This window comes from Vipera ursinii, assembly GCF_947247035.1.
Source record: "Vipera ursinii genome assembly, chromosome: 3".
Lineage (NCBI taxonomy): Eukaryota > Metazoa > Chordata > Lepidosauria > Squamata > Viperidae > Vipera > Vipera ursinii.
Genome location: NC_139516.1, coordinates 111,766,036 through 111,793,763, shown reverse-complemented (window position 1 = coordinate 111,793,763; position 27,728 = coordinate 111,766,036). Strand labels below are relative to the sequence as shown.

The following is a 27,728-nucleotide window of genomic DNA, read 5'->3' as shown; positions in this document are numbered from 1 at the left end:
TAAATTTAGACAGGAAAAACCAAAGGCACAAATACAGACTGGGTGAGAACTGGCTCAAAAACAGCAACTGTGAGAGAGACCTTGGAGTCCTAGTGGACGATCACTTGACTATGAGCCAGCAGTGTGCAGCAGCAACCAAAAAAGCTAACAAAATCCTGGGTTGTATAAACAGGCATAGAATCAAGATCACAAGAAGTACTATTACCACTTTATAAAGCCCTAGTAAGACCACACTTAGAATACTGCAGCCAATTTTGGTCACCATGCCACAAAAAAGATGTTGAGAGTTTGGAAAAAATTCAAAGAAGAGCAACTAAGATGATCAGGGGGCTGGAGATTAAAGCATACGAAGAACAGCTATGGGATTTGGGTCTGACTAGTCTAAGGAAAAGAAGAAACAGGGGCAACATCATAGCAGTGTTCCCAGTGCTTTTTTTGTAAAAGAAAAAGGTGCTGGAACTCACACATGTCATACAACCTGCCTTGCCCATCCTACAAGGTTCCATCCAAAAAAGGTGCCGGAACTCCATTCTGAGCGTTCTATGAGAAAAAAAGCCCTGAGTGTTCCAGTATCTGAGGGGCTGCCAGAAGGCAGAGGGGGCCAGTTTGTTCACCAAAATTCCAGATGGAAGGATGAGAAACAACGGTTGGAAACTGACTAAAGCGAGAAGCAACCTGGAACTAAGGAGAAACTTCCTGACAGTGAGGACAATCAACCAGTGGAACAGCTTATCCCCAGAAATTGTGGGCGCTCCATCACTGGAGATTTTTAAGAAGACACTGGACATCCATCTGTCTGAGAGGTTATAGGTTCTCCTGCTCAAGCAGGGGTCTGGACTAGAAGACCTCCAAGATCCCTTCCAGCTCTATTCCATTCCATTCTATTCTATTCTAACATTGTTGTGCATTACAAATCTAATGGTGCCTAGAATTAGTGAGTGTGGATTTACGTCTATATGTGCAATATATAATAGCAAGGAAAACATTCCACTAATTCAAACACGAAATCTTACACAGAAAAAAATTCTGCAACAAGGAAAGCCTAAACTGAAATATGAGACAAACTAAGAGGAAACTGTTCTTCAGTATAGCCAAATGGCTATAGCATTTTGGGAGCCAGGAGTTGAAAGGAAAAAGATACTGGCCCCCCAAAAAAAGAAAAAGAAAAAGAAAAAAAGAACAGTGCAAGACACTGGAAGAATAGAGGGTGCATTAGCCTATGCATTTTCCTGACACTGGTGGGATTAAGCAAAAAGCATCTGTACCATCTAAAAAAACCCATCCCTTTCTCCCTCTAAAGTTGTAGTCATTAGACATTAGGAATTTTAGGCATGTTTCATTGACTAAGGCTTTTTTAAGAGCGTAAACAATTCTAGTTGAAATATTTAATAGAGACAAGTAATTTGTTCTAATATTTCAGAGCATTCAGCTGGAAACCCATTACCAATGTTTTTGACATAAAAAAGTGAATACCTTAAGAACTAAAATTCTGTTTCCATTCCCCCTTGCTTATTGCTGAGCTCAACATGAGAGTGTAATGCAAAGAGCACATCTACCATCTTTGTTAGATTGCAGACAATATATGTTTCACTTGAAGTCAGAATGGCAGTCACACACTAGTAAGGGATTTCCCCATTATGATTTTAGTGACTGGTCTCCCAGCATTACTTTCCATAAGAGGAAACCAACACAGATGTTGCTACCTCACTAATCCTACATTTGGAGCCAAATTAGATAGGAGGGCTGTGCATGCTTGAAAAGGGTCATGAGGCCATCCATACTTTGGATCTGGTGCAAGCACAGCATCTATTTATTAATCATTACATCAGCCTGACATTTTTAGACCTCTCATGGACTTGAAAAAGAGATCCCATATTCTAAAGAATCTACTTTTAGAATTCTTCATGATAGGTTTTTAATGGAGGGCACCTGTGGGAAGTCACAACCACAAATGGGTGGACAGCAAGGCAATGAGGAAGTGGCCCTCAATATCAGCAACTTTTTAAGATATTAAACACGCTAGGAATTCTGGGAGTCAAAGTCCCCACATCTTAAAGTTGCTGAGATTGAGGAACATTGCAATGGGGAATAAATGCAGCCTTTTTTTTGCTAAAACATTACTTCTAAACCCAGAGTCCTTTAATAAATTAATAATTTAACAAGGAAGACTTTAAAAATGCACTTTTTTCAGACCATTTTCTGCAATATATTCTAAGGTAGACTGTGTACATTTTAGAAGTACATTCAGGCCCTTGTAATCTGAAAGTATCCTTGGGAGGCAAATATTGATGGGTTGAACATATATGTACATAATTACCAAGTTTCCAAATAGTTTGAAAGAAGCTTTAGATTTCGGTGGAATGAGAGGAAGCCAAAGCCTTTTGCAATAGTTGCCAGACATTTGAGGTTCCCTCATTCCTGTCAGAACCATAACAAGCAAGAGTATGTTGCTTTTCTTAGGAGCTGAAATTTTGGCTTCCGTGATTAGATCTCTCACCTTTGCGGGTTTCTTTTGTTACCACTGACAAATAAAAAATTGCTGAGCTGAATTTAGTCATGCCTCATCTTATTGATTCTAGCTATGTTCCTGAAGATCATTATTACCTGGTGCAGATAAAGATTTCTACAGCTCAGTTTCCCTGAGAAGTTCTTGGCTCAGAATATTTGCAGAGTATGTACTAGACAACAAAAAACCCCAGAACTGGACATGTAGGTTTCTAGAATGACTGGACATTAATCCTACTGGACACTGTCTGGCTCTAAGATTTCCTGTTATCATCTCCTTTGTGGGCATGTTCAGCAATATGCAATACTGTTTGGATGGCAGAGACACCTGTTTTAAATGACTCTTAAAGAGGTGAAAGAAGCATTTGGCCACAGCAGCCAAACATAGATGAAGCTTTTTACAGCGGTGGGATTCAGCTGGTTCGCACCACTTTGGCAGAACCAGTAGCTAATTTTTGGCTACCCAGGCCCAGAATGGACTTCTGTAAGCAGCATCCATACAGAGAACTGGTTGGTCACATATCTGAATCCCACCACTGGCTTTTCGGCAAATCACAGACCCTCTCAGCCAATGATTTCTGGCTCATCAGCAGCATCTGCAAGGAAGCTCACCAGGTATTCATACATTTGGAAATTTTAAATCTAATTATGTATCCTGGTAACTAAATGCTGAGTGTACAGAAACTAACTCAAGCTGCATAATCCAGATTGCAAAGCCTTGTTCCAAATGTAGCAACTCTATTAGATGAGTTGCTTCTTAATTCCTCTCTTTCTACATCTACAACTATGGGCGCACTTTTCTTCCCACTAATGTTATTGGACTATTTGCAATCAAGTCTCAATAACCGCTGGTGCAGGCTGGATGGCTGTGGGTTAAGATTCTCCAAATTTTATTTTAAATTTACATCTAATGCTCAAATATAAATGATTGGTTCCCCTATCAAATAATTTCAACTTCTGTACTTTTTCTTATTTGCATTTCCTAATGGCAATATTGAGTTTTTATGCTATGATTTTAGTATTTGTTTCGTCTGAAACATTTGAAGCTGTGGAAGCTCCTAAATTATGTTGTGGTCTCAGCCGTTTGGCATCCTTGAAATCTTTCATTAAATTTTAACGTGTCTCAGTGATGCATATCCAAATGGGGACGGCAAGAAGAGATGCTCTGGTTACCCTGGAAAGATATTCAAGGCTGAGATAACAAAGGAATAGCTGCTATAAAAGGAAATGAGGCTAACATCACATAAAGTAACTTTTCTGTGGAAGATATTTAGTTAATTCATTCTATGTATTTTATCCTTTCCTTTAAATATGCCTGCATTCTTCTTCTTGTTGCTGATTGTTTAGAATTGTGTTAGCTTTGGTTCCTCTGTTCTATTTCATGTGCATCTGTGTGTCCGTCCTTGTATTAGTGGCATTACTTGTGTGTAACAGGTTGCTGTTCTAGGAGTGAGTGTTTTCTTGGTGGCTCACACACATGCAGTAATAGCTCCCCACACAAGACTAAGGAATGACTTGGCAAAATGAGCAGAGCCCTCATCCCAAAGACAACATCTCCCATAACCACCACCACACTAGATATCACATCACTTGCAAATGTGGGAAAGCTTCCCACCACATAAAATCAACTAAATCAACAGAAACAACATAATCTCTCTCTCTCTCTCTCTCTCTCTCTCTCTCTCTCTCTCTCTCTCTCTCTCTCTCTCTCTCTCTCTCTCTCTCTCTCTCTCTCTCTCTCTCTCTTCTCTCTCTCTCTCTCTAAGCAGCACTATCGTTAGAGATCTATCTGGTGTGTTGAATATCCATGTAAAAACCCCAACAACCTGCTCCTACAAAACTCCTCGTCTTCCTAATTCTGAGGAAGTTCTTTTGATGTCTTTCCACGAGCCTGTTCAGTTGTCTTTGTCTCCATAGTCATTGTAAAGAACACTCAGCATCTGCTCCTCGCATGTTTTCTTCAGGTCACGACTCAACTCCAGCCAATTGAATCCATATGGCTTGATCTCACTGTAGCGGCAGGCGAGGAATTTGAGCGTTGTACGCTGAAGACTGATTTTGGGCTCTTGTAAGAGACTGTGGCACCAGCTACTTAGATCCCCAAGCTGGGAAAGGATAAGACCAGCTTTTCTGCAAAAAGAAACAATGGAAGGGTAGTGGGTTTGGATGTGGCATGTTGGACAGCAATAAATTATAATATGAATCATGAATGTGAAACACTGAGGCACTCCACAACTTCTTTCTTGAACTCTGGCTCTTCATCAATACTTATGGAGAAGCTGCACTAGACTACACAAACCCAGACAGCTGCTAGATGGCAGGCAAGAGAGACAGATGATTCTGGTACTTTGCATCTATCTAGTGGTCAATAGTGAGACCATACATTGTCCCCCCCCCAAAAAAAGCAGAGCATGCAGGAAGTAAAGTACTGCCCTGAAATACATTTTGTGGGGTAGCTAAGGGCAGCTTTTCCTGTACTTGGTGATATTGGTCAGGAAATGAATTTCTGATGAGAAGATAGCCAACCAATTTTAAGGGGTTGCATGCTAGAGCTGTAAGAAGAGTGGCATAGCACAGCACATTTCAGAGGCACACCAAGGGGCAGCATGATTTATGCCAATATAGTTCCTTCCCAATTCTGAGGGAAAGCATGACAAATTGCCTATGTGGATGACCCTTATACGTAGAGCTCTTTGCTCCATTTGCATTTAGAATAAGAGTGATCAATTTCCTTCTGAAACAAGAGCTAATTTATCCAAAATTGTTGGAAGACTAACAGACAGGGAAATTCCATAACAATCACCTTTATTTTGCAAAGAATGACGAGCAGAGATATACAATTTCAGATCCTTATCTGTTCATTAAGTTTGACCCTGAAAGAATTTAATTCTGTTTGAGGTTTCATTTTCTGCAACATAAACACTGAGTTCTTTTGTGTCACAACAATTCAATTAACTGAAGCAATACAAAAACCTGTGAACATGCTTGATCAAAGGCGAAAGGATAAAGGGTACTTTCTTATGAACATGATTTCCTCTTGCAGCAATTTGCAGTGAAAGGGAATGTTTGTCTCCAGCTGGAGGAGAAATACATGAATGTATGAAAGAGAAGAACATAAAAAGTGGAGCAATGACCCAGCCTCTTGGTTAAGCAAGAATTTGCAAATAATAGGTCCTGACAATCACATAGCCTGATCACCTACCTAGAGGTAGATGCTTAAACACCTGATTTCTAAGTTTTATTATAATCCTTTAGAGACTGCTAGAACTGGAAAATAATCCCTTTTTAATGATTCTAGTTGCTAAGGATATCGTCATCATTTGACCTGAGATCATAGGGCTGCTGGTGACCATATCTCTGCAGTCATCTTGGCAGTCTTATGGAAATGGTCTCCTCATTTCTGTAATGCTTTAAGTGAGCCAAGTCTCATTAGAACGGCACAGGAGGTCAACATAAATCTGAATGCACCAACTTGGACAATAATGTAACTACTTGTTCAAGACTTTTAGCGAATTTTAACCTCTTGCCTCCTCTTAATTTATTTTTTTTCCAACTTTTATATACAGTGTATTTTATTGTACACCACCCACTCTCTTTGAGGGAGATGAGCAGTACAGAAATGTAAAAAATGAATGAATAAGATTACAATAGCAATTTCAGGAAGGAAAGAAGGAAGGAAGGAAGGAAGGAAGGAAGGAAGGAAGGAAGGAAGGAAGGAAGGAAGGAAGGAAGGGTCTTACCGAGGTCCTAATTCATCCTCACAGCGCCAAGTGAACTCCCCAAAGCTTTCATAGTGTTGATTATAGTGATAGAGGACCCGATGAAGACTTGGGGAGCCCAAATCCAGTAAAGTATTATAAGCTGTTTGTTGCTCTTTTCCACTAGTGTAGCCATTAAAGAGGTTGTAGATCTTATCAGCTATTTCTGGATTGGAGGAAAAAGGGTGGATAAAATATGGATGTATATGGTTTCTGTACATGGTTCTGGTTAATAAATGATAAGCTTTCTCTAATACCTTTGAGTGAGACTAGGTGAGGTAGGTATTTGCATGTCTGTTCATGCAAGGTGAAGACTTTAACCTTGATTGGTTACATTTGGTTTGTTATCTGCAGTACAACCCAATTTAATAACTTAATGAACCAATATAAAGGTAAAGGTAAAGGTTCCCCCACACATGTGTGCTAGTCGTTTCCAACTCTAGGGGCCAGTGGTCATCTCCGTTTCAAAGCCGAAGAGCCAGCGCTTGTCCGAGGACGTCTCCGTGGTCATGTGGCTGGCATGACTAGACGCCAAAGGCGCATGGAACGCTGTTACCTTCCCACCGTAGTGGTCCCTATTTTTCTACTTGCATTTTTACGTGCTTTCGAACTGCTAGGTTGGCAGAAGCTGGGACGAGTAACAGGCGCTCACTCTGTTACGCGGCACTCGGGATTCGACCCGCCAAACTGCCGACCTCGTGATCGACAAGCTCAGCGTCCTAACCCACTGAGCCACCACGTCCCTTAATGAACCAATATACATAGCAGCAAACTGAACATTAGATGAACTCTCAGACTTCTCCCAGCCAAACTAGAAGAAACAAATTTTTACAGAGCCTAACTACAATTTATGCATAATGAGTTTTCAGCCTACATGCTCACAAGCCATCTATTTCATCAGAATTTGCTTTTAAGCCCTAATATATCCAATTGCTTGTCCTAAGGTTCAGCTAGGAGAGTTCTAGAGGTTGCACTAAGATAAACGTAACAGATCACAGGTTCACAAAATTAGAAAAAAGTGACAAGCTAAAGCTAAATTGTCACTGAGGAGGCAAATACAGGTCTGACCAATAGCACACTAACACTGAGAACTCTAAAAGAAAAGAAATCATAATTGAAAAAGACAATGAAGAAAAATTGTAGACAAGTTATTTACTCAGATGTCCTGGTTTCACCATGTTCATGTCAGGGATTGTATGATCTTTTTACATTACAAACAAAAGTGTCTTCCATAGAAGAGATCTGAAGTTTTTTCCAGCACTTTCAAGTGTCCAAACCCCATACTGTGGTTAAGACAAGACTTTAAAAAAATGTTCAGGAAGTAGTCAGGATCTTCAACCTTCCTAAATTCTGGAACTTATACTTTTCCACAAGAAGTGCTGGGCCTTTGGGATTGACTGCAACAGAACATATTCTGCTTTCCAACTTGAAAAACAGCAATTTTGTCCTCACATTTTTCATCTTTCCACCTGTTTCATCTCACATACTTAGATACCAAGGTGGTGCCCCAATAAAGGGATCTTTTTCGGAAAAGTCAACAGTAAGCACTAAGCCGCTCTACCAAGCAAGAAAGTAGTCTAAGTTTCTGGGAGAGCTGGTATCAGACCTCTAACTTTCCTTGGCTGCTTTGAAGGGTGAAAGACTGAAAGGAAAAAGATGGAGGCATTCTAACAAGCTAAACTGACACTTATTCCATAATATAACAAAGGGTCAACCCAAAAGTGTATAATGATTCTTTGGCACTATTCAGCAACCTGTAAAAAAATAAGGCTTCCTGTGGAAATGGAAAGGCTGCCCTAATAAGCAGCACAAAGAAGAGCAAAAAGAAAAAGGAAAAGGAAAATGTAAGGTGACACTAGGGAATCAAGATAACAAGGGAAGATATTTTAAGAATGTTTGAGAAACTACACAAATCAAATCAATGGATACTGATGGCATCTATCCTTACATTACTTGGAAGTATTAACATATTATTTGAAATAGAGCTCAGGGCTAAAAGCTAGAACAGGGGTGTCAAACTCACCACGCCAAGTGATGTGTCGCGACGTACCACAACTTTTCCCCCGTTGCTGGAGCTGGAATAGGCGTGACGCATCCGGCCCATGGGCCGGCAGTTTGACACCCCTGATCTAGAAGGTAGTTAATGTGACATCCATTCCTAAAAGGAGAGGGCCCCCAAATTATATTTATTTATTTTATTTTAATCCCATTTATATCCCGCCCTTCTCCGAAGACTCAGGGCGGCTTACAATTTAAGCACAAACCAATGTGCTTAGCAATAGCCTTCATTCTATCTATATGCCTGCTTATTAGGGCTTTCACACACACACACCAAGCGGCATTATTACAAAGTCAGCTTATTGCCCCCAACAATCTGTGTCCTCATTTTACCTACCTCGGAAGAATGGAAGGCTGAGTCAACCTTGAGCCTGGTGGGACTCAAACCTGCACTAATTGCAGGCAGCTGGTGTTACTTAAGGAGGCATTAGCCCACTGCTCCACCAAGGCTCTATATGTTGTTCAGCTTAGCATCTCTTCTGGTCAACTTGGTAAAAATGATAATCAAAGGAACAACAACTAAGCATTTAGCATAGCAAACCTTGCTGAAGAAAACAGAGTGAATTCTGCAAAGATAAATCTTGTCTCTGGAGTAAATATAGCAGTTACTGAGATAAGAGGGCCTGTCATTTTCTGGATTACTAACTAGTTAAAAAAAAGGAGAACGCAAAAAATAGAAATAAATGGGAAATTCTCAGTGGAGGGGAGTAAATAAGGAGATCCTCAAAGATCTATGCAGGATTTGTGTTTTTTCAACTGATCATGTTTGTGGATGTTACAAACTGCAGAGCCTGGGTATCTATTGTTCTTCCTTTCCTTTCCTTTCCTTTCCTTTCCTTTCCTTTCCTTTCCTTTCCTTTCCTTTCCTTTCCTTTCCTTTCCTTTCCTTTCCTTTCCTTTCCTTTTTCCTTTGATTCAGCTGCTCATAGAATATGCTTATAATTTCTACTTCATTAATCCACTGTATTAAAAACACTTGATATCAATTAATGTAAACACATTCATTTCTTTTATTCTTCTTGTAGAGCTGAAAGTAAATGGGTATTCCTGCATAAATAATAAAGGAGCATTAAAGCCTTCCCATTTTTGGGGGGAAAAATCCCCAAAGGAATGAAATTTCTTCCTATGCAAAGAATTCAATGTGGTCATAATTTTGTTATGTTTGTAAAAGCATTTGGCTCTATTGCCTTGGGAAATGATCAAATTTACTGTATGTCACTAGATACAGAAAAGCAAACATTTTCATAGACTTTTTAAAAATAATTACGTAAGATTTAATATAGCTCTAATATTCGTGGGTGGAAGTATAAGCTTGTCACCTGAAGAACAATTTTGTTTAAAATAAGCCACTATTCTTATAAGTGAAAGCTTTTTTGTTTTTGCTTTTGTCTTTCCTATTGATGGAAAGTTGTCCCTTATTTATGAACTCATAAAGTTACCTTGGGCCTTGATATCATCCACAACTGGACAAGGAGTCTTCACTGTCACATCACTTGACCTTGAGCGTCTCCCAGTGTTATCCACACCCCAAAGTGTAAACCTGAAAATAGAATGGATAATATAACTAGAGGTATGTTGTAAAGAACCAACTGTTGTGATTCAGGGTCAGCCTGTGGGTTCGGCAGTTGGGTCGGATGATTCAGAGGAGGAGGAGGGGGGTGTTGGAGAGCCTTCAGAGGACAGCCCTGAGGCTTCGCAGAGCCCTCAGCCAGGCCCCTCTCATCTGGTCACTACGCAGACCCAGCTGTGTGAGCCTGACAGCGTGGATGAAGATGACCCACAGCTGGCCCTGTTCAAGGACGCCCGATGCAGGAGGCAGTCAATCAGGAGTAAACAGAGGAAGGCAATGGGGCACCTCAGAAGGAGGCAGAGAGAAGCCACACCTTGAACTGTTTAAAAAGGGAATGTGTGGGAGGGCTGGTTTGCTGAAGGCAACCGTTTGAATAGCTCCTGTTTCATGGTTCGTGTTTTGGTTTTGCTCTGTTTGTTTTGTGTCAATAAATTTGGCAGGCTTAGTTCCAGCCTCTTGCCTTTTTGTAAAGGGGTTGTCCCTGCCTTTTCTGCAGGGCTGATAGTAGGCTGGTACAGAACACCAACTGGATATACACCTAGTGTAATGACCTTTGGAATTTGAGAATGATCTTGAGGAAGGGGGAGGGAAGAGAAGCTGCCTAGGAAACAATCAGACAAGAGAGGCAGGAGCCCCCAGTGGCTTAATGGTCAGAGAAAAACAACATAAAAAGGAACTAACCTAATGGATCAAGCGGTTAAAAGTGGCAGCGGGAAGTTTTGTAATTTCAGACATGCAAGCTTCTTTTAGCCTTACAATAAAGTAGATTTAGCTCATGTTTCTGGTCTGGTTTACCCAGGAAGACTAACACCTAGATTCACTTAGAATTAATGCACTTATTTTATTGTATGGTATTTCACAAATATTCCTCAATACGTGCAATGTTAAGGTATTTTGCTTCCTTCTATTTTAGTCAAATTTAAGTGTTCTTCTCCTTTAATAGTATCCTTAATTTCAAAATCTTATTTCAAATTCATCTGGAAGCTTAGTCTATTTGTAACTTTACAGAATCAGTGTTATAATACCCTCTTGCTGTTTATTCCCAAAAATATATTTTTAAATCCTTAAACGTATATTTAACATTCGTTTCATTATGGATTGAAGGAAACTGGGGTTGTCCAAACCTTGATGATCCAAAGATTCCTAATACCTGAAAGGCAGTTAACTAGCAATTTCCAAAAGTGATTAGAAAAGCAGGCAAAACCATTGTCCTTAAAGGGGCTGACAAAGATGACCTTCCCTCAACTCCCAGGACTTTAAACCCGCTAAAGACCATGGTCTTGCAGTCTCCTCGCAAGGAACAATTGCCTGGAGAGTTTGTGGACAATATCAAGTCTCTCCTTGTTTAGAGAGGAATTACAAAGAGATGGACTGGTTCTTTATTTCACTGTAGTCATTGGCTCTGCTTTTAGCAGAGGCATCTCCAGCTTGTTGTTTCTTTCCTGGAAGTTGTAAACTAGCAAATCTATAAAAGTTCCATTGCTCAATCTTAAGACCTTAAAACACCTTGCCAACAAAATAAGCAAAGATTCAAAATAAATCTGATGAACAGTTCCCCCACTCCTACCCCCACAAAGCTTATAAGGTATGCTGAATGCTATTATTTTAATAATAATAATAATAATAATAATAATAATAATAATAATAATAATAATAATAATAATAATAAGTTGTTGTTGGAAGGGACCTTGGAGGTCATCTAGTCCAACCCCCTGCTTTTATCAGCTCAAATAGTGCAAAAAAATATGTTATTGGCGTTGTAACTTACATGTACATAGTGTCAGATTCCAGACAACGAATGATCAAGGAAATGGTTGTAGATAACTTGTCAGGCACCTGGGCTGGCATCGCACAAGGTGATTTGGCTCCAGAGATTATGTCATCCACAAAACTTAGCACCGTCTCTAGGGAAACAGGCAAGCCAGCCATTATGTGCTAAAACTGGTAGGAAAAGGAGCAGGAACACAAAGGAAAGTGGGAAAAGTAAAGCCATGTTAATCTACTTTAAAAGGTAAAGGTAAAGGTTCCCCCGCACATGCGTGCTAGTCGTTTCCAACTCTAGGGGCCGGTGCTCATCTCCGTTTCAAAGCCGAAGAGCCAGCGCTTGTCCGAGGACATCTCCGTGGTCATGTGGCCGGCATGACTAGACGCCAAAGGCGCACAGAACGCTGTTACCTTCCCACCGTAGTGGTCCCTATTTTTCTACTTGCATTTTTATGTGCTTTCGAACTGCTAGGTTGGCAGAAGCTGGGACGAGTAACAGGCGCTCACTCTGTTACGCGGCACTCGGGATTCGACCCGCCAAACTGCCGACCTTCTGATCGACAAGCTCAGCGTCCTAACCCACTGAGCCACCAGTAGCCCAAAATTAGGAGGAGTCAGATAGCACTTTTTATGACTAACAGTTTATATGAAAAGACTTAAGCCTTTGCAGTATTCAGAGAAGTGAGCTACAGGTAATAAAAGCTAATACATATGAAATGTATTAGTCATAAAAATGCTACCAGATTCCTCTGATTTTGAGGAAAAGAAAGTGTGACCATGAGCTGATAGTCAAATAGTGCTTGATACTGGCACAGTACTTATTAATTCATTAAGCTATTTCATTTTTTATGCCCTATTTAATGATCATCAGGATGACATTTCTCTCACGAACCTACATTCTTTCTTATCTATCTCGCAAAAAATTTGTTTGACAAGTTTCTTGGCTTTTTTCCCCTTCTCTGTAGACATGCCTCCTCCTCCTCTAGGTTTAGATCATGGCAACTTTAGCCTACTTCCATTTTCATAGTTCATAGGACAATTAATTCCAAAACATGGGTGTCACAACTATGAGGATCCTAACTCAGATGTACTTATTTGTTTAAGTGATTTATATAGCCACCATATTACAGCAATGACTCTGGAGTAGCACACAAAATTAAACAGCAGCAACCCAACAGTCCAAACTACAGAGTCCTAGATTAAAACAATAATCCCACGTTATAAAGAAACACAACTTGCCTAACACTTTGAACCAATGCCTGAGGTAACAACTAGGTCTTCAATGCCTTATAAAAGGCTACCAAGTCATTTAGATTTCTGGAACAATGCTTCTTCCACAGTATAAATGCTGCCAAAGAGAAGGTGTGACTCCTGAGATCAACAAGGTAACATTATTTGATGGAAGGAATCTTAAGCCTTCCCTGCTAGTTGGTGGGGTGGACAGAAAATATGGGAGACACATGGCCCTGCAAGTGGCCTGGCCACATAGACCTTTTTAAGGGATAAACTGCTCCTTGAATTGCACCAGGAAGTCGACTGGAAACTAGTGTTATATAGGCATAATGAAAAATGCCCAAAGTGCCCATGCTGCTGCATTCTGGATCAGCTGTAGATTCTGAGTGCTCTTCAAGTGTAGTCCCACACAAAGTGCAAGGTGGCTAAGGCATGAGTCACTACTAGTGAAGCTTCCTTTGCTTATGGTGCAAAGTCTAAGAATGGGTGCAATTGGTGCACAACTTATACCTTTGCAAAGACTTCCCTAGTTACAGCATTTTGAACTGAAGCTTTGAGTCCAGAAGAACTCCAGGACTGCGCATCAAGTCTAAATGGGAAGTACACCCCCCAGGCAGAGTAAAAGATAGAAACTCTCCACATAGTATGTGTGTGTGTGTGTGTGTGTGTGTGTGTGTGTGTGGTTTGTGTGCATGTTTTAAAACCCACAACCATTCAGCCTCCCCACTTCCTAAGACAGAAAAGAACCTTGTTGGCGACAAGATGGTTGATGCAGCACAGAGATGTGTAACTGGATATCACCATCATATTGACGATACTGCACCCTGTACAACAAATAACCCCACAAAGCGGCTTTATGTACAGGACTGGAGAAAGGGTAGAAATCTGAGGCACCCTGCAAAGTAGGGGCCTTGGAATCCTACTCCTCAGCAACATTTCTCTTGGAATACTACAATTCCAAATCATTAGAGATTTTAAAGTTCACAGCAGCACAAGAACAAGAACACAATGACCATTAACTATAGCCAATGGAATAATGTGTTTTGAAAATAGGAACTTTCTCTGCAGTCTTTGTGGCAATTGAACTTTCAAACTAGAATAGAAAGAACATTCAGATCCAAGTCTATAATTTATAATGAATTCAGGTCAGAACAGATCCAACTAGTATTATCTGCAAAACAGAATGCAAACTGGGAAATTTGGAATATGCTGAAAATTTCTTCGCTATTTCCTGGGTATCAGTAAGTAATGGGGTGTAGTCTGCTGGGCTAACCCTGAATAATTACAATTTTGTTGTAATGTTATATTTTGCTACTGAAATTATACACAGTGATATGAGAAAAGTGTCTGCATTTTCCATGGTTTGCATTTAGCTCCCTACTAAGCAGTAAGATTTAAAATGAGATGGAGGTTTGAAGAAAGGGAAACAGAAAGAAACCAAAATACCCCTGCAAAGCGCGAATATTCCAGTGATTTATTTCCTTAATATTATATCTTAAGGCCAACGTGCTAATGGGACAGAATTTTATTTTAATTAAATGTTTTAACTGGAACTGTTCTAGATACAGGTTGGTAACCGGTTTCTCTTCACTGATTTCTTAAGTTTTGACCATCCTCAGAACAATCAGCTGCACTCACCAGTTTCCACCTTTGAATGGTCCAAGCGGTCAGTGATCTTCTCCTGGCGGAGGAGGTAATCCACAATCTGCACGCCAATCGGTGGCTCTGAGTGCTCCCATTCCAGCACCACAAGGGAACTGCTGGGCTCATGAACTGTGGACAGTCTCAGCCTGCAGGGACAGGAAGCCAGAACAGAGGTTGAAAATAGCTTTACATGAGGAAATTAGATTTATTTTGGGACAGGTCATGTGTATACAGGAGGAAAGGATTCTATTTAACCAGAATAAAACCACCCTGCTAATAGTTAATCTAGAAAGGAATGCAAAGTGGTTTTTAAACTGAAGAGGGGTAACGGGTGAGAAAAGCGCAATACATGGTGCAAACTGACATTATCGCAAGCAATGGCAGAATATTAAAAGAAACATTTGGAACATTTCTGATAGGAGTCATAGCTAATAGCTTGTTTCAGTGTGTACAGACAGTTCCTTTGGTAAATTGATTAATTTTAGGTGACTTCAACAGATTGCAGATAGGTTAACCCACAATCAATTTCATGCAGCTTTGATGCACAAGTGGAAATTTGAAACATCTTATAATGTCATCTGAAAACAAAATTGTTGGATTTTATGCTTTTTTATAATAGCAGTAATTCATCACTACTGTGCAGATAATAATCATTTTACCTTGACCCACCAGAAAATCAGTTTTTCAACACAGACCTTGCCATTGGGGAAGAAACTCAGCACAGTCTTCTCAATTCTTCCAAAATTGGCTGGCATTTGACTAAAATAGCTGTTACAAATTAATGTTGAGTCAAGGTTTATCTTTTCCAGTTTAATTTATCCCTGCCTGGCTGCCCTACAACTGAAAAGGGCACAGTGACCCATTTAAACCATTACCTAACTCGCTCTCTTTTATTCAGATTAAAATAATATTTCCTGGCTTTTCATCCACTTTGTTCTCAGATTTTAAGGAGCAAGCAATTATTTGTTCATCTTATTTGGAATGCTGGATTATGAAACCCTTAGGTAAGTAGCTCAGGTTATGAAAGTGGTAGATCAATCACTGCAGACACCAGGTTTAACAGTATTGTGATAGAACCACAATGGAATTATTCACCTACAAGGCACCCCAGATTATATACCGTACACTGCTTTTGCTCCCACAAATTGATGTGGTTTCCCTACAACAATTTCAGTATGGTAGTGCAGTTAAAGTGTGATTTAGGACTGGAGAGACTCAGCTTCAAATGTACTCTTTATTATAGAAGCTCGTGGGGTGATTTGGGGCCAGTCTACTTCCCAAGACTATTGTGGGAAAATAAAGAATGGAGGGTTGAAACTGCATAAGGGACAGTTGAGAAGTGTTTAATGAGAGAATGGGAGAAACGTCCAACACCATGTTTGCATCCAGAAAGCAAACTCCGTGTGATGAGGCCCTTTCCTCCCTCCTTTTAATCCAGCCCCTCAGTGGAAGCACTGACTTCAGGAGAGAAGAAAAACTCGTACTTTTTCCTTGTCCCTTTAAATTCAGTGCTCCTGGATTTTAAAGGAAGAAGGAAAGCGTGTATGCTCATCTGGGGTGAGGTATTTTTTTCCGTGCAATGATTCTTACTCTGATGCAAGGGAGTACACAACAGAGATGAATCTGAGAGAGATAGGCAGTGAAGAAATATGAAAAATAAATAAACAAATGACTGTGTCAGAATCCACTTATATCACATTCATAAATGTATGTTTAAAACATTATCCCCCCCCCATGGATTCTGCCATCTCCCGAGGAAGGAGGAGCGCATGTGGATTCAGCCTGCCTTAGGTTATTTCAAAGACCAAGGGAACCTTTTGAACTGGGGGAACAAAAGGGAGGTTTAGAGAAGAAGGCATCTGGCCTGTGTCTCCATTTGAATCTGTAGAGGAAGAAGGCAATAACCATAAAGATTCGAAGTTCCTTTTTCCCCACGAAAGGGATGACACGAAGTAAAATGATGGGGGCTGACCAAATGGGGTTGAAGGAAGAGGGGGTTGAACCGGGAACCCTTTATAAAGTTTCAATTTGTAAAACAATACTAAGTCCTGTCTTGTATTTCCACAACCAAGCATGTCCTAGTAAAAATTCCTTTTGGACTAGAACTGACTCCAAGAGTTTTTGTTTTCCTAAGACGTGGATTGGGGTGGGTCCTGACAGACTGAATGAATGAATGCAAGCGCATGTCGGGTGAATGTATCTGTTCAGGCAAGGATCTGAGTACACCACTTTTCCTCCCATAGGCAAACATCTGCTTTGATTCTTCTTCTCTTGCTAAATTGCTTTAAGTTGCTTGCCTCCAGAAGTTGTGGGCACTCCATCAATGGAGGTTTTTAAGAAGAGATTGGACAGCTGAAATGCTATAGGGTCTCCTGCTTGAGCAGGGAGTTGGACTAGAAGACCTCCAGGGTCCCTACCAATTTTGGTATTCCTTTAAATTATGGAGTAATTCAGGTCTCAAAATACCACTCTTATGGAAGATCTGGATCTTTATATTATTGCTTTCTATGTTTTTTTTAAATAGCTAATTAGGTGTCATAGGCATCCAGCTAGAAACTGGGAGCCTGCGAGTTCTAGTCCTGCCTTGGGCACAATGCCAGCTGGGTGACTGAGGAGCAGTTCTTCTCTGTCAGCCCTAGGAAGGAGGCAAGGGCAAACCAATTCTGGAAAACCTTGTCAAGAAAACTACAGGACCTAATCCAAGTAGTTGCTAGGCATCAGAACTGACTCAAAGGCACATTCCCACTTACAAATAAATAAACAAACAAAAATATTGATTTGGTATATATGGGTCAGTTGCCACCACCTGGAACTATTTACATTTACGAGATTAATCGACATCTTTCAGTAGCATTTTCAGTCTCAGTCATACCTATTCTATTAGACAGGATCATTAAATCCTGAGACCAAAAAGCCCACAAGCAGCCTGTATGAATAACTGTAATCAATAAACCAATTTCCTATGCACATTTAAAAGAAGGAATAGAATAAGGAACCAGAGGCCTCCATTTTGCCTCAACAGTTGGAAAATGTTTTAACCTCACTAACTGCCGAAAGCCTGACTAAAAGCTTAAGATTATGGCTTATACAACCGAGATGTCTTTCAGGTTTATCAGATCCCTCTGCATTTGTACAGAAAGACGACGAGTAAATCATTTTAGCCATTGATATGATGATGAGCTTCAGGGCTAATAAGCCGTAGTGTAATTATTTGTTATCCTGTTGTTGGTGAAACATCAGGATACCAAATAATTACACCATGACCTATTACTCCAGAAGCTCATCACCACTGGATTAATGCTGGCTGTGAAAGCCTGCATTGCTATGTAGTAAATCACTGTACTGTTGAAGATGCAACCAGAATAATACTTGATTTTAATACATAAATTTGCAATATCCTAAAGTTGCTATGTTCTGGAAGAAATGATTACATATACTGATTATAAAACAAAGTTTAATATTTCTCAATGCACACACATTTTAAAACTATACAGCTAATACATGGGAACAGATAGTTGTAAAATGGAAATAGACTCTCCCGGCTCATATTATTGCCAAAAGAGAAGATCTTCAACATTGGAAATATAAACTGATGGCCTCAATTATTTATGATAGATATAAAAAACAAAGGAAGGACTTGATCAGCATTCTTGAATTTCAAATCTAGATTTTAGCCTCGAGTAGAAAGATGTTATCTTGGCTCAGATTTATCCATCGAAAAAACAGTCCTAAGATGCCAGTTCCTCTATCTAACTTGGCAGAATTCCTGCACCAGAAGTACCGAAAATGTAAGATCTGTTCCTCCACAGTATCAACTTTTTTTTCAATGTACAATCTATCTGGGCTATAACCTCTATTTCAATAATATGTTTGCTGTGCAAGATTAAAAAAAATGCCAAGGTACCATTCAACCCTATGGTGTGTCATATTCTGGCATTTCCTCTGCAAAACACATTCCTCATGGACTGTGACTCTTTTAGAGAATCTGCAACAGTGTTCTGTGAGCAAAGTCAATGGCAGAGTTCCTGCTTTCCACTCAGAAAGTTCCAGGTTGAAGTGGTGGCCACTCCTGATATAGACTTCCTAATGGAAGCCTTAATAGCTTCTGTAAGTCACAAAATTGAGTTAGATGGACTAGGATTTGAATAAAGCTTTTTCCATGTCTCTACATGCAACTGAATGGTATTTGTGGAATTAAAATACAATGGTCTGCTTTACTGGTAGACATACAGTATATACTGTAATACATATATCCTACCATCATAAGATATAGAGAAATTAATAATTATTTCACAGAAAGCATGGGTTTTATTTCCTACACAGATTTATAAAGCCACTGCCCTCTGCAGAATATGAGGAACCAAATATATTTAATGGCAATTTTTCTTAAATTTCTTTTGGGTATTGTGGAGTATTAAGATTTAACAAGATTTTAAAAGTATAATACTTCTATGGCTCAAACAATTTCCCAACTGGGGCTCTAAAAGGTTTCTGAAAATAAAATATAGTTCAAAGTAAGAGGATTTTGAGACTACACATTTCCCAAAGTTTCTCTGATTGATAACCATTTCAAACCCTGACCTGCCATCCATTCTAGTTCCTTATAGGCAATATATTTTCTGGCTATTTCCACCCATTTTCCACTCAACACTCAGGGAACAAGAAAGCCATTGATCATGTCCACTTCCTCTGGAAATGCAGGTGTTCCAGGTGGCTCTGAGGCATTGATTAACAGTAGCGACACTATTTGTTACAAAGAAGAATGCTTAACATGGCCACATTTCCCTAGAGAACGTTTAGCATGATCTTAAGTCTGAAAGTTTAACACTGTGCACCTACACAGGGTGTGGGAGTGGTGCACAGGCCGGAAGTCCATCTGCACCAAACGCACTTGAATCACATCGACACCAGTCCTCAATGACATCTCCACTGCCTGAGCACCACAGGGAACTCATGGTGGCCTCTTGCAACAGCTAGAAAGAGAGAAAGAAAAGCACAGAAGGAAATAAGGAATATGTGAAAAGATCCCCACCAAGATCATCCATGAAACTTACTCTTCGTGTTTATAGAATGAGACAGTTAGCAAGGAAAAAAAAAATCTCCTTCTATTTATTTTTCCCTATGATGGCGGGGATACATCTTACAAGAAAGGTTTCTGGTTTGGACAGTAATGATAGTGTTCCTAGAGGCTCCTTTGGACTATTTTCCCTATGTACTTCAATAATATCAGAATGGTTTTGCAATCTGAGGCTTACACTGATCAAGCCAAAAAATAATGGACGGTGCAGTCTAAAGAAGGGTTCTAATTTTGATCACTTAAACTTGAATAAAGACCTTTGCACAAAGGTTTCCTTCAATTTTGCTCAGACAGTGTGAGGAATACAAGAATTCTTCTATTGGATCTTGTTGCTTAATACAACATTGCCAGGACCTGGAGGTGCAATAGCCTGTAGCCCCATGCCCTTTACCTGAGTTCAAATGTCCTCCCCTGGTTTATTGATTGAACAAATCACACTCAATATACAGCCACAAACCATAAAGCAGGACGAGGGCATTGCTTTTTGATTTCACTTCTGGAACAGTTAAAGAGGAGAAAAACATCACCAGCTATTGCATGAATGCTGGCAATTCAAGGTGAATAAATAGAAAAATAAAGGAGGACCAAGTCACTGTGAAATTTGCCATCTACTTTAATTCCCCTGTTTGCACTGAAAATGTTTACAACATCTGAGTCATGTGTATAGGAATAAATTGCTACTTAGCAGACCAGTCTCACTGGGATATTGAGCTTGCTCTAACTTGAATCATCGCTTTTCCTGCTCTCCACACCTGCTCTCTGCTGCAATTCTTTCTTCTTAATGTGTTTATAATATGTTTACTTATTTTCAGTATTGCCACCATATATCACAACGATTTTTAAGTCAACCCAATATTATTTCCATATTATTGATAGTATGTGAAACTTAAGAGCGGTTTACCAAAGGCTACATAATTAGTTTTCATTTTTCATTTCATTTCATTGTATTTATGAACTCAGACCAATAAAACACAAATGCATAATTTAAAATATGGGCGGGGGGAGGGATATGAAACAATAAAGAGAAGAGGATCTGACTCAACCTTTGTATCTGAGCAAATACACATACAGTTATTTTATGGGAGATTAGTATATTTGCTTATAGTCTCCATGATAACCCATTATTACATAATTAGTTCATGGTTGATCTAAGAGATGTGTAAGAAATGTCTTTATTCTTTATTCACCACACAGATTTTATGTAGTAGACCACCATGGTCCTGCTATGGTGAATATCAATGTATCTGAGAGATTTAGCCATACTATTGTACATATGTTCTTTAGTAGACACTGGCAGCAGAAAAAGTACATGAGAAGGACAGGAAAGAAAGTTTTGGCAGCTTAGCAGACATGGCAGAGAAGCTTGGTGTCATGGACATGGTTTCACTTCTTGGCTTCTTATTGTGGATAGAGAGATATCTTTCCAACTCTTGGGAACTTCAAAGCAGACATCGTTATATCAAGTACCTTGGATAGTCCTGTGAGCTGCTACATACAGTTTTGAAGATTCTGGGCCTATCTCAAAGCAATATGTACATTCGTATTCATACATATATTACCAACTGTATTATTTTCTACCCAGGCAGAGAATCTGTGCAAGCAGATGTTCCTAAATTTCCATTTTGTGTGTACCATGGTTACAAAACCTGCACATTTTCAGTTGACCAAACAAACCTCAGAATAAAAAAGGAAGATTAATTAATTAAGAAATTACTGCAGTTCTGCAAACAGGGATCAAGATATGGGTTCTCCAAAATACAAGGAGATTGAGGAGCATTCGTAAGTATCCCTATGCTGAATATTAAATATCTCACATTTTATGCTGTTTTGAGTCATTATGCTTTTGAAAAGAAAAGCCAGAAATGTCATTGTATGCCTTCCTGCATTGTTTTTCTTTTAACTTTTATTTTTTCCCCTGAAAACCATCTAATTAATTTCAAAATTTGAGATTCTCAGCAAATGTCATGGAATATTTATTTTGGAATACTTATTTCTTTTTACCTGAGAACCCACTGGTTCTTTTCAACACTATGACAGCACTCACCTTCTGAGTCTGATTGTTGATGACCAACTCATAGATGGGCGCTGCTTTTGTGACTTCCAGGAGGATGGGTTCAGCCATGGCATCTGGGCTAGAGGTCACATGACATAAAGGACAGGAGGAGGGGCAGCGCCCCCTGCTTTGGCACTCCATGCGCACCCCAGCTGCCATGCGTTTGGTCCCGGATTCTGACAAACTGGCAATGTACTCTGGAAAAGTGAGGACCCTGGGATCTCGCTCACGCTCTTCAGATTCATCTGATGGGGAATTACCTGCAACATATACCACTGGATAAAATCAGAAATCAAAGTGGAATAAACAACCACCTTTTATTACAGAGTCCTACAATCTGAGAGAAGCTGCACGTATACTGTAAGGGTGTGTAAGCCTTCTCGGGAGACTGATGTGGTTTTCAAATTAGGCTTCACCCTGTATTTCCAGCTTCTAGTTGTTGTGTTGTTTTATAATAAAAACATTTCTATTGTGACCTTCCTCCCCCTCCCCCTGATCTGGGAGCTGGACTTGGTTAATGATGCTTGTAATCTTCTGTTATATATCATTAGTTCTTATTTTTCTGGTATTATTGGAAATGTCAATGCTGCTAACTTCGGATGTTTTTGCTTTGACAACATATGGAGATGCAACCATTTTCATTCTTATGTTCTCTTAGAATTAGAGTTAGAATTAGATGATACTGGGGGGAGGAGGAGGAATGTGCATGGGACTTTAGTTAGACACAACAATATTGTAAGTAGTGTGAGAATGAAGGTTATTGAAATAAGAGATGAAAAGAATTGGTGGGTTGGAGAACTGGAGGGAAAGCCTGCATTTCAAACTAATTGGAGAATGTGATTTATGACTGTAAATTAGAGGAGGGAATTGTGCTTTGATACTATGTGCTCAGGGGAGAGGAATTCAGATTTTGGCTTTGGCTATGTAAGTGCCGTGTCAATGCTGCAAACATTGACATGTTTTTGCACTGACAATATAAGAGGCAGCCTTTTGCTTTAACTGTTTGGCTCTGAATCACTAAAGCACGGGAGGAATTCAACCTGGATGTTTTGAGAAGATAAGGGATAGCGCGCTTCAGAAGGGAAGTTAAACTTCGTGTGTTAAACTAATTGGTGAATGTGATTCATGACGTGTAATTAAGGGAGGGAATTCTGTATGATATGATGTGTTAAGGGGAGGAGAATTCAGATTCTGGCATCCATCCATGAGTGCCGATGCTTCGTTCTCATTATTATAGACAGGGCTTTTTTTCTCATAGAATGCTCAGAATGGCGTTCCGGCACCTTTTTTTTTTTTGCAAAAAAAAAAGAGCTCCCTCTATTGCAGGGATAGGCAATCTTGGCTCTTTTTTTATGACTCATGGACTTCAACTCCCAGAAATCCTGAGTCAGCCATGCTGAGGAGAAAGAGAGAGGTTTCCAAGCTGAGCCATGCTGGCTCAGGAATTCTGGGAGTTGAAGTCCTTGAGTCATAAAAGAGCCAAGGTTGCCTACACTGCACTAGAGGAGGACATTAAAATTATTTACAAGGTTACTTCTTTAGGAATCTAAAACAGCTAATTTAAAAAAGCCAACAAGAAAGAACCTCACATTTTTCATCTGCTTCTGTCTTTTGGAAGGTAAAATTAGATAACAAAACAATCTATTTCCTATGTTAACATCTCTGCAATGAAATCAATAAAGGTAACAGGAAAGAAATGAGAAACATTTTTCTCAATGTAATATGTCTAATTTAGCTGATACTAGAAAAAATAGTATCTTTTGTACACTGTTGAAAACTATTTTGAATCTATAACCATCTATTACAACTAAACCACTTTAAATTAAACACTTCTTAAGAATGAAATATTCTTAATTTGGACTTTACTTTTACTGTTTGGACTGTTGTGTGTTTTGAAAAATAGATTATTTAGAATCTAGTTATGTTGCACTTCAGTCTTTAAATAATTAACCTACTATATACATAACGATATATGATGTTTTCCATGGTGAGCTTAACATCAATAACAACATTTATTAAAAAGGCTAAAATAATTTCTGGTGGTATTATCTGTACATTAAAATTTTGTTTAGTCACAATCTTTCACTGTGCAATGTTGCACAGGCAAGTTGTCTGCAGCAAAGGCATGAACTTTGCACCCCTCCCTGCTGCCCAACTACACCATCTCAACTAGGTAAGTAAGATATTATTTGCAAATAGGATGGCAATAAACAATTTAGGCTGCATTTACATCAGGGCTTTTCAACCTTTTCAGAAATTGTACCACTTTTAGGACATGACAATATTCAAGCACCACCAGTGCTTAACAAATTGTCAAAAACTTGATGACTAAAAAAAAAAGGGGGGGTATTTTGGGTTTCATTGCTTAGATTCATTTATTGTTATAGAAATGGCTAGTTTATAATATTATAGAAAAGCAAACAGTTGAGGTCCAATGTTAATGCTTCCTTCTACTCTTGTAACAGAGGAAGTCAGAAGTCAGTGCCTTTTCTTTTTCACTTCTACCCCTCACTTCTCCCTTTTTCTCTCACCCTTCGCTCGCAAAAGCCCCCCCCCACTTACCCACACTTTGCTCACAAAAGCCTCCAGTCACTCTCACTCACTCCTCTGTCTCTTTCAAAGGCACCTTGTTCAGTCTCTCCCCCACTCACTCCGTCTCTTTCAAAGGCCTCTTGGTCGCTCGCTCACTTACTGCCCCATCACTTCCAAATGCCATTTACTCGTTCACTCACTCACTTACTGCCCCATCACTTCCAAACATTTCCAAATGCCACTTGCTCGCTCACTCACTTACTGCATTTGGAAGTGATGGGGCAGTAAGTGAATGAGTGCTGCTGCCGGAGGCCATCAGCTGTTTGGCGCCAGAGACCACTGCCATGAGGAACACAGCTCTGGGTCAGGGTTCGGAGCAGCTCGGGGTGGGGGCTCAGCACGGGCCACGGCGTGGCAACTATGGGGAGGGGAATCCCCATGGCATGTGGCTCCAAGCCGCAGGGGCGGGGGTGCAAAGGACGGGCAGAGGCGCCGTAGCAAGACACCGGCATCGCTCCCAGTGACAGCACCTCTGAGTTCCGGCACCTTTTTTTTTTAGAAAAAAGCACTGATTATAGACTTTTTTAGAATAAACCATCATGCAATGTTCTTTGATCTATTTCATTAGTTGGAACCATGACATCATGCCAGAATCATTTTTCTTTCAAACAACCTGCCGCTGTCTCTAGCCTTGAGAGAAGCTGGCAAAGTTTCAGTGGAGAATCTTCATCATGGGAAAAGAGAATCGGCTTGGAAACGGTGACTTGGCAGCTGCTGACAGCTCAGAGGAGGAATTAACAGACAGCATGCTGTGGGAAGATGAGTTTTGCAGGACTCTCATGGGGGGGGGGTAGAACCCAAGCAGTTACGAGAGCCTAGCTGGTTGTCAGGCTGGAACTATTCCAGTGGAGACTCCAGATGCCTTGAGACTGCCCTACCAGAGTCTTCAAAAGCAGAATAGTGGAGAGCTACCAGACCATCTACCACGGAAAATTTGGGTGAGTGGAAAACCCTGTCTGCAGACCAGACAGCCTACCAGCCCCAGGAGTCCCCTGCCAGGCCTTCCAGCCTGGGGTCTCTGCAACAATGGGAGGTTGGGGCAACCCTGCAAATGAAAGGCCAACAACCTCTGAGCTTGCCGCAGCTAATAGAGGCCTTGCAACAGCTTGGGGTGGTGCAGAAGCCTGGAGAGCAGAAGCTGCAGGGAGGACAACCATAGCAAGGGTGGCAGCAGCCGGACCCGAACATGCAACCCGTGGGCATACAGCAGTACCAATGGGGGCCCCAGCAACCAATGATGTCCCCACCCTTCAGAGCAACCTTCGATGGGGACCCAGAGAAACTGATTTTTTCCTCAATCAAGTATGCTCACATTTGAATTGCTGGGCCTGTTTCTACCTGGACCCAGGTGCTATGGTCAATGTGACTGCGTCCAGCCTAGAGGGAGAAGCATCTGAATGGTTAAACAATTTATATAATGACAAGCCCCTGAATTGGAGGACCCCCACCTCTTCCTCCTAGGGCTGAGAGAAAGATTTGAGGACCCATCCATAGCCCTCAAAGCAGAAGAACAAATCTACAATTTAAAACAAGCTGGCCAGAACTACTCAAAATGGGCAAGAGAGGGGGGAAACTGCAACCTGGCCAACCACTCCCATGGACTATGAGTTGTCAGAAAGCTTTTGAAAATTTAAAAAGACTATTTGCTGCTGAACCAGTTCTAAAGCACCCCTGCCCAGGGGAGCCCAGCGATGTGGCAGTTGGAGCTGTGTTACTGCAAAAGAATAAAAGTGGGGTCCTGCAACCTTGTGCCTACACCTCTAAGGAATTCACTGAAAGCTAGAGGAGATGGACAGTCTGGGAGAAGGAGGCCTTCACAATTAGGTGGGGGCTATTAAACTGGTGACACTATTTAGAAGGGAGCAAGGTGCCTTTTGAAGTATGGACAGATCACAAAAAATTAGAGGCACTAAAAATTCCCCGCAAATTGTCCCCAAAGCAAGTGTGATGGGCACAGTACTTTAACCGTTTTAATTTTACTCTAAAGTACATACCAGGAAGAAAAAGCTTCCTAGCTGATGTTCTATCCCTATTTGCCACAGTACAAAATGAACCCGAAGAGGTCTATGAGGCAATTATCCCCAGTTCACAACCTGCGGCACAACTCACACCTCGCAGAACCCCTAATCCTGATGACCCGGGAGCGAAGAAGATAAAATGAGAGCTCCTCACCGATCAAAGGTTGAAAGATAATCAAACCTCTCTAACATGCAGGGATGGTTTGGCATACAATGGGGGGTGGGAATTGTATCTACCTGAAGCCCTCCTTCTCAATGCTCTCAAACACAGCCATGAAGTAAAACAGGTTGGTCACTTCGGGTATTTAAAAACTCTACACTTCATCCGCCGGCAATTTTGGTGGCCGGGGTTAAAACGAGATGTAGAAAACTATGTCAGGAGTTGTACCGTAAGTGCCACCATGAAAAGAATTCCAGGGAAAACCCCTGGGTTACTTCAGTCGGTGGCAGACCTTTCTCAACCATGGGAAGAAATAGCTATGGACTTTATTGTAGACTTACCCAAAAGTAGAGGAAATACTGTCATCTGGATTGTGATAGACCTGTTTTCAAAGCAGGCTCATTTTATCGCCTGTAAAGGACTCCCATCTGCACAACGACTGACTATATTGTTCCTGAAACATATCTACCAACTGCATGGCACCCCTAAATGAATAATTTCAGATAGAGGAGTGCAGGTCACAGCGAAATTTTGGAGGAATTTCATTAAATTAATTGGATCATCTCAAGGCTTATCATCTGCTTTTCATCCAGCTACCAATGGGGCTGCAGAATCCCCTAACAAAATGGTGAAGCAATATCTCAGATGGTATGTTTCCTACCAACAGAAAAACTGGACTGACCTCCTCCTATCGCCGAGGCGGCCAACAATAATTCTGTTCACAGCAGCACTGTCTACATGCGTTTCAGAGTAGCCACAGGAAAAGAGTTCAGCCCAATGCCTGACTGCCCTCAGATGCCCTCCACTTCCCAGACACTTGATCAATGGGTGAGGGGCTGGGAAGAGGTTTGGAGAAACACAAAAATGTCATTAAAAAAGACTTCTGAGACTTATAAAAAAGGCCTGATAAAAAGAGGGCTCCCCAAAGAACATTCCAAGTTGGGGAAAATGTTTATCTGTCAACTAAATATTTAGGCCTCAAATTACACAGCAAGAAATTAGGACCGAAGCTCTTGGGGCCTTTCCCCATTGTGAAAATCATCAACCCGGTCATAGTAGAATTGAAACTTCCCAGACTTTTGGGAAAAAATCACCCAATTTTCCATTATAGCTTACTGAAACCTTTTCGGGCCTCCACTTTAAGACCCCCCCCTAAGAAGGCACCCGGACCCCTCATAGTAGTGGGTCAGACCCATTATGAAGTGAAATGTATTCTTGACTCTAGAATTTTTAAGGGAAAATTGCAGTACCTAGTACAGGGAGAGGCAACCTCGGCTCTTTTATGACTCATGGACT

At 40.5% G+C, this 27,728-nt stretch overlaps 1 protein-coding gene across 1 annotated transcript in view; it reads right to left on the bottom strand.

Moving 5' to 3' along the window:
* Positions 1–4,400: 4,400 nt before the first annotated feature.
* Positions 4,401–27,728, bottom strand: part of ASTN1 (astrotactin 1) — a gene marked incomplete at both ends in the record, with an annotated part of 252,365 nt that continues 229,037 nt past the window's right edge. Inside the window, 7 exons of the mRNA XM_083358699.1 lie at positions 4,401–4,635; positions 6,246–6,429; positions 9,761–9,861; positions 11,660–11,795; positions 14,527–14,678; positions 19,372–19,505; positions 21,654–21,922. Of these exons, the coding sequence (XP_083214825.1) occupies positions 4,401–4,635; positions 6,246–6,429; positions 9,761–9,861; positions 11,660–11,795; positions 14,527–14,678; positions 19,372–19,505; positions 21,654–21,922 (1,211 nt within the window). The remainder of the gene's footprint in view (positions 4,636–6,245; positions 6,430–9,760; positions 9,862–11,659; positions 11,796–14,526; positions 14,679–19,371; positions 19,506–21,653; positions 21,923–27,728) is intronic.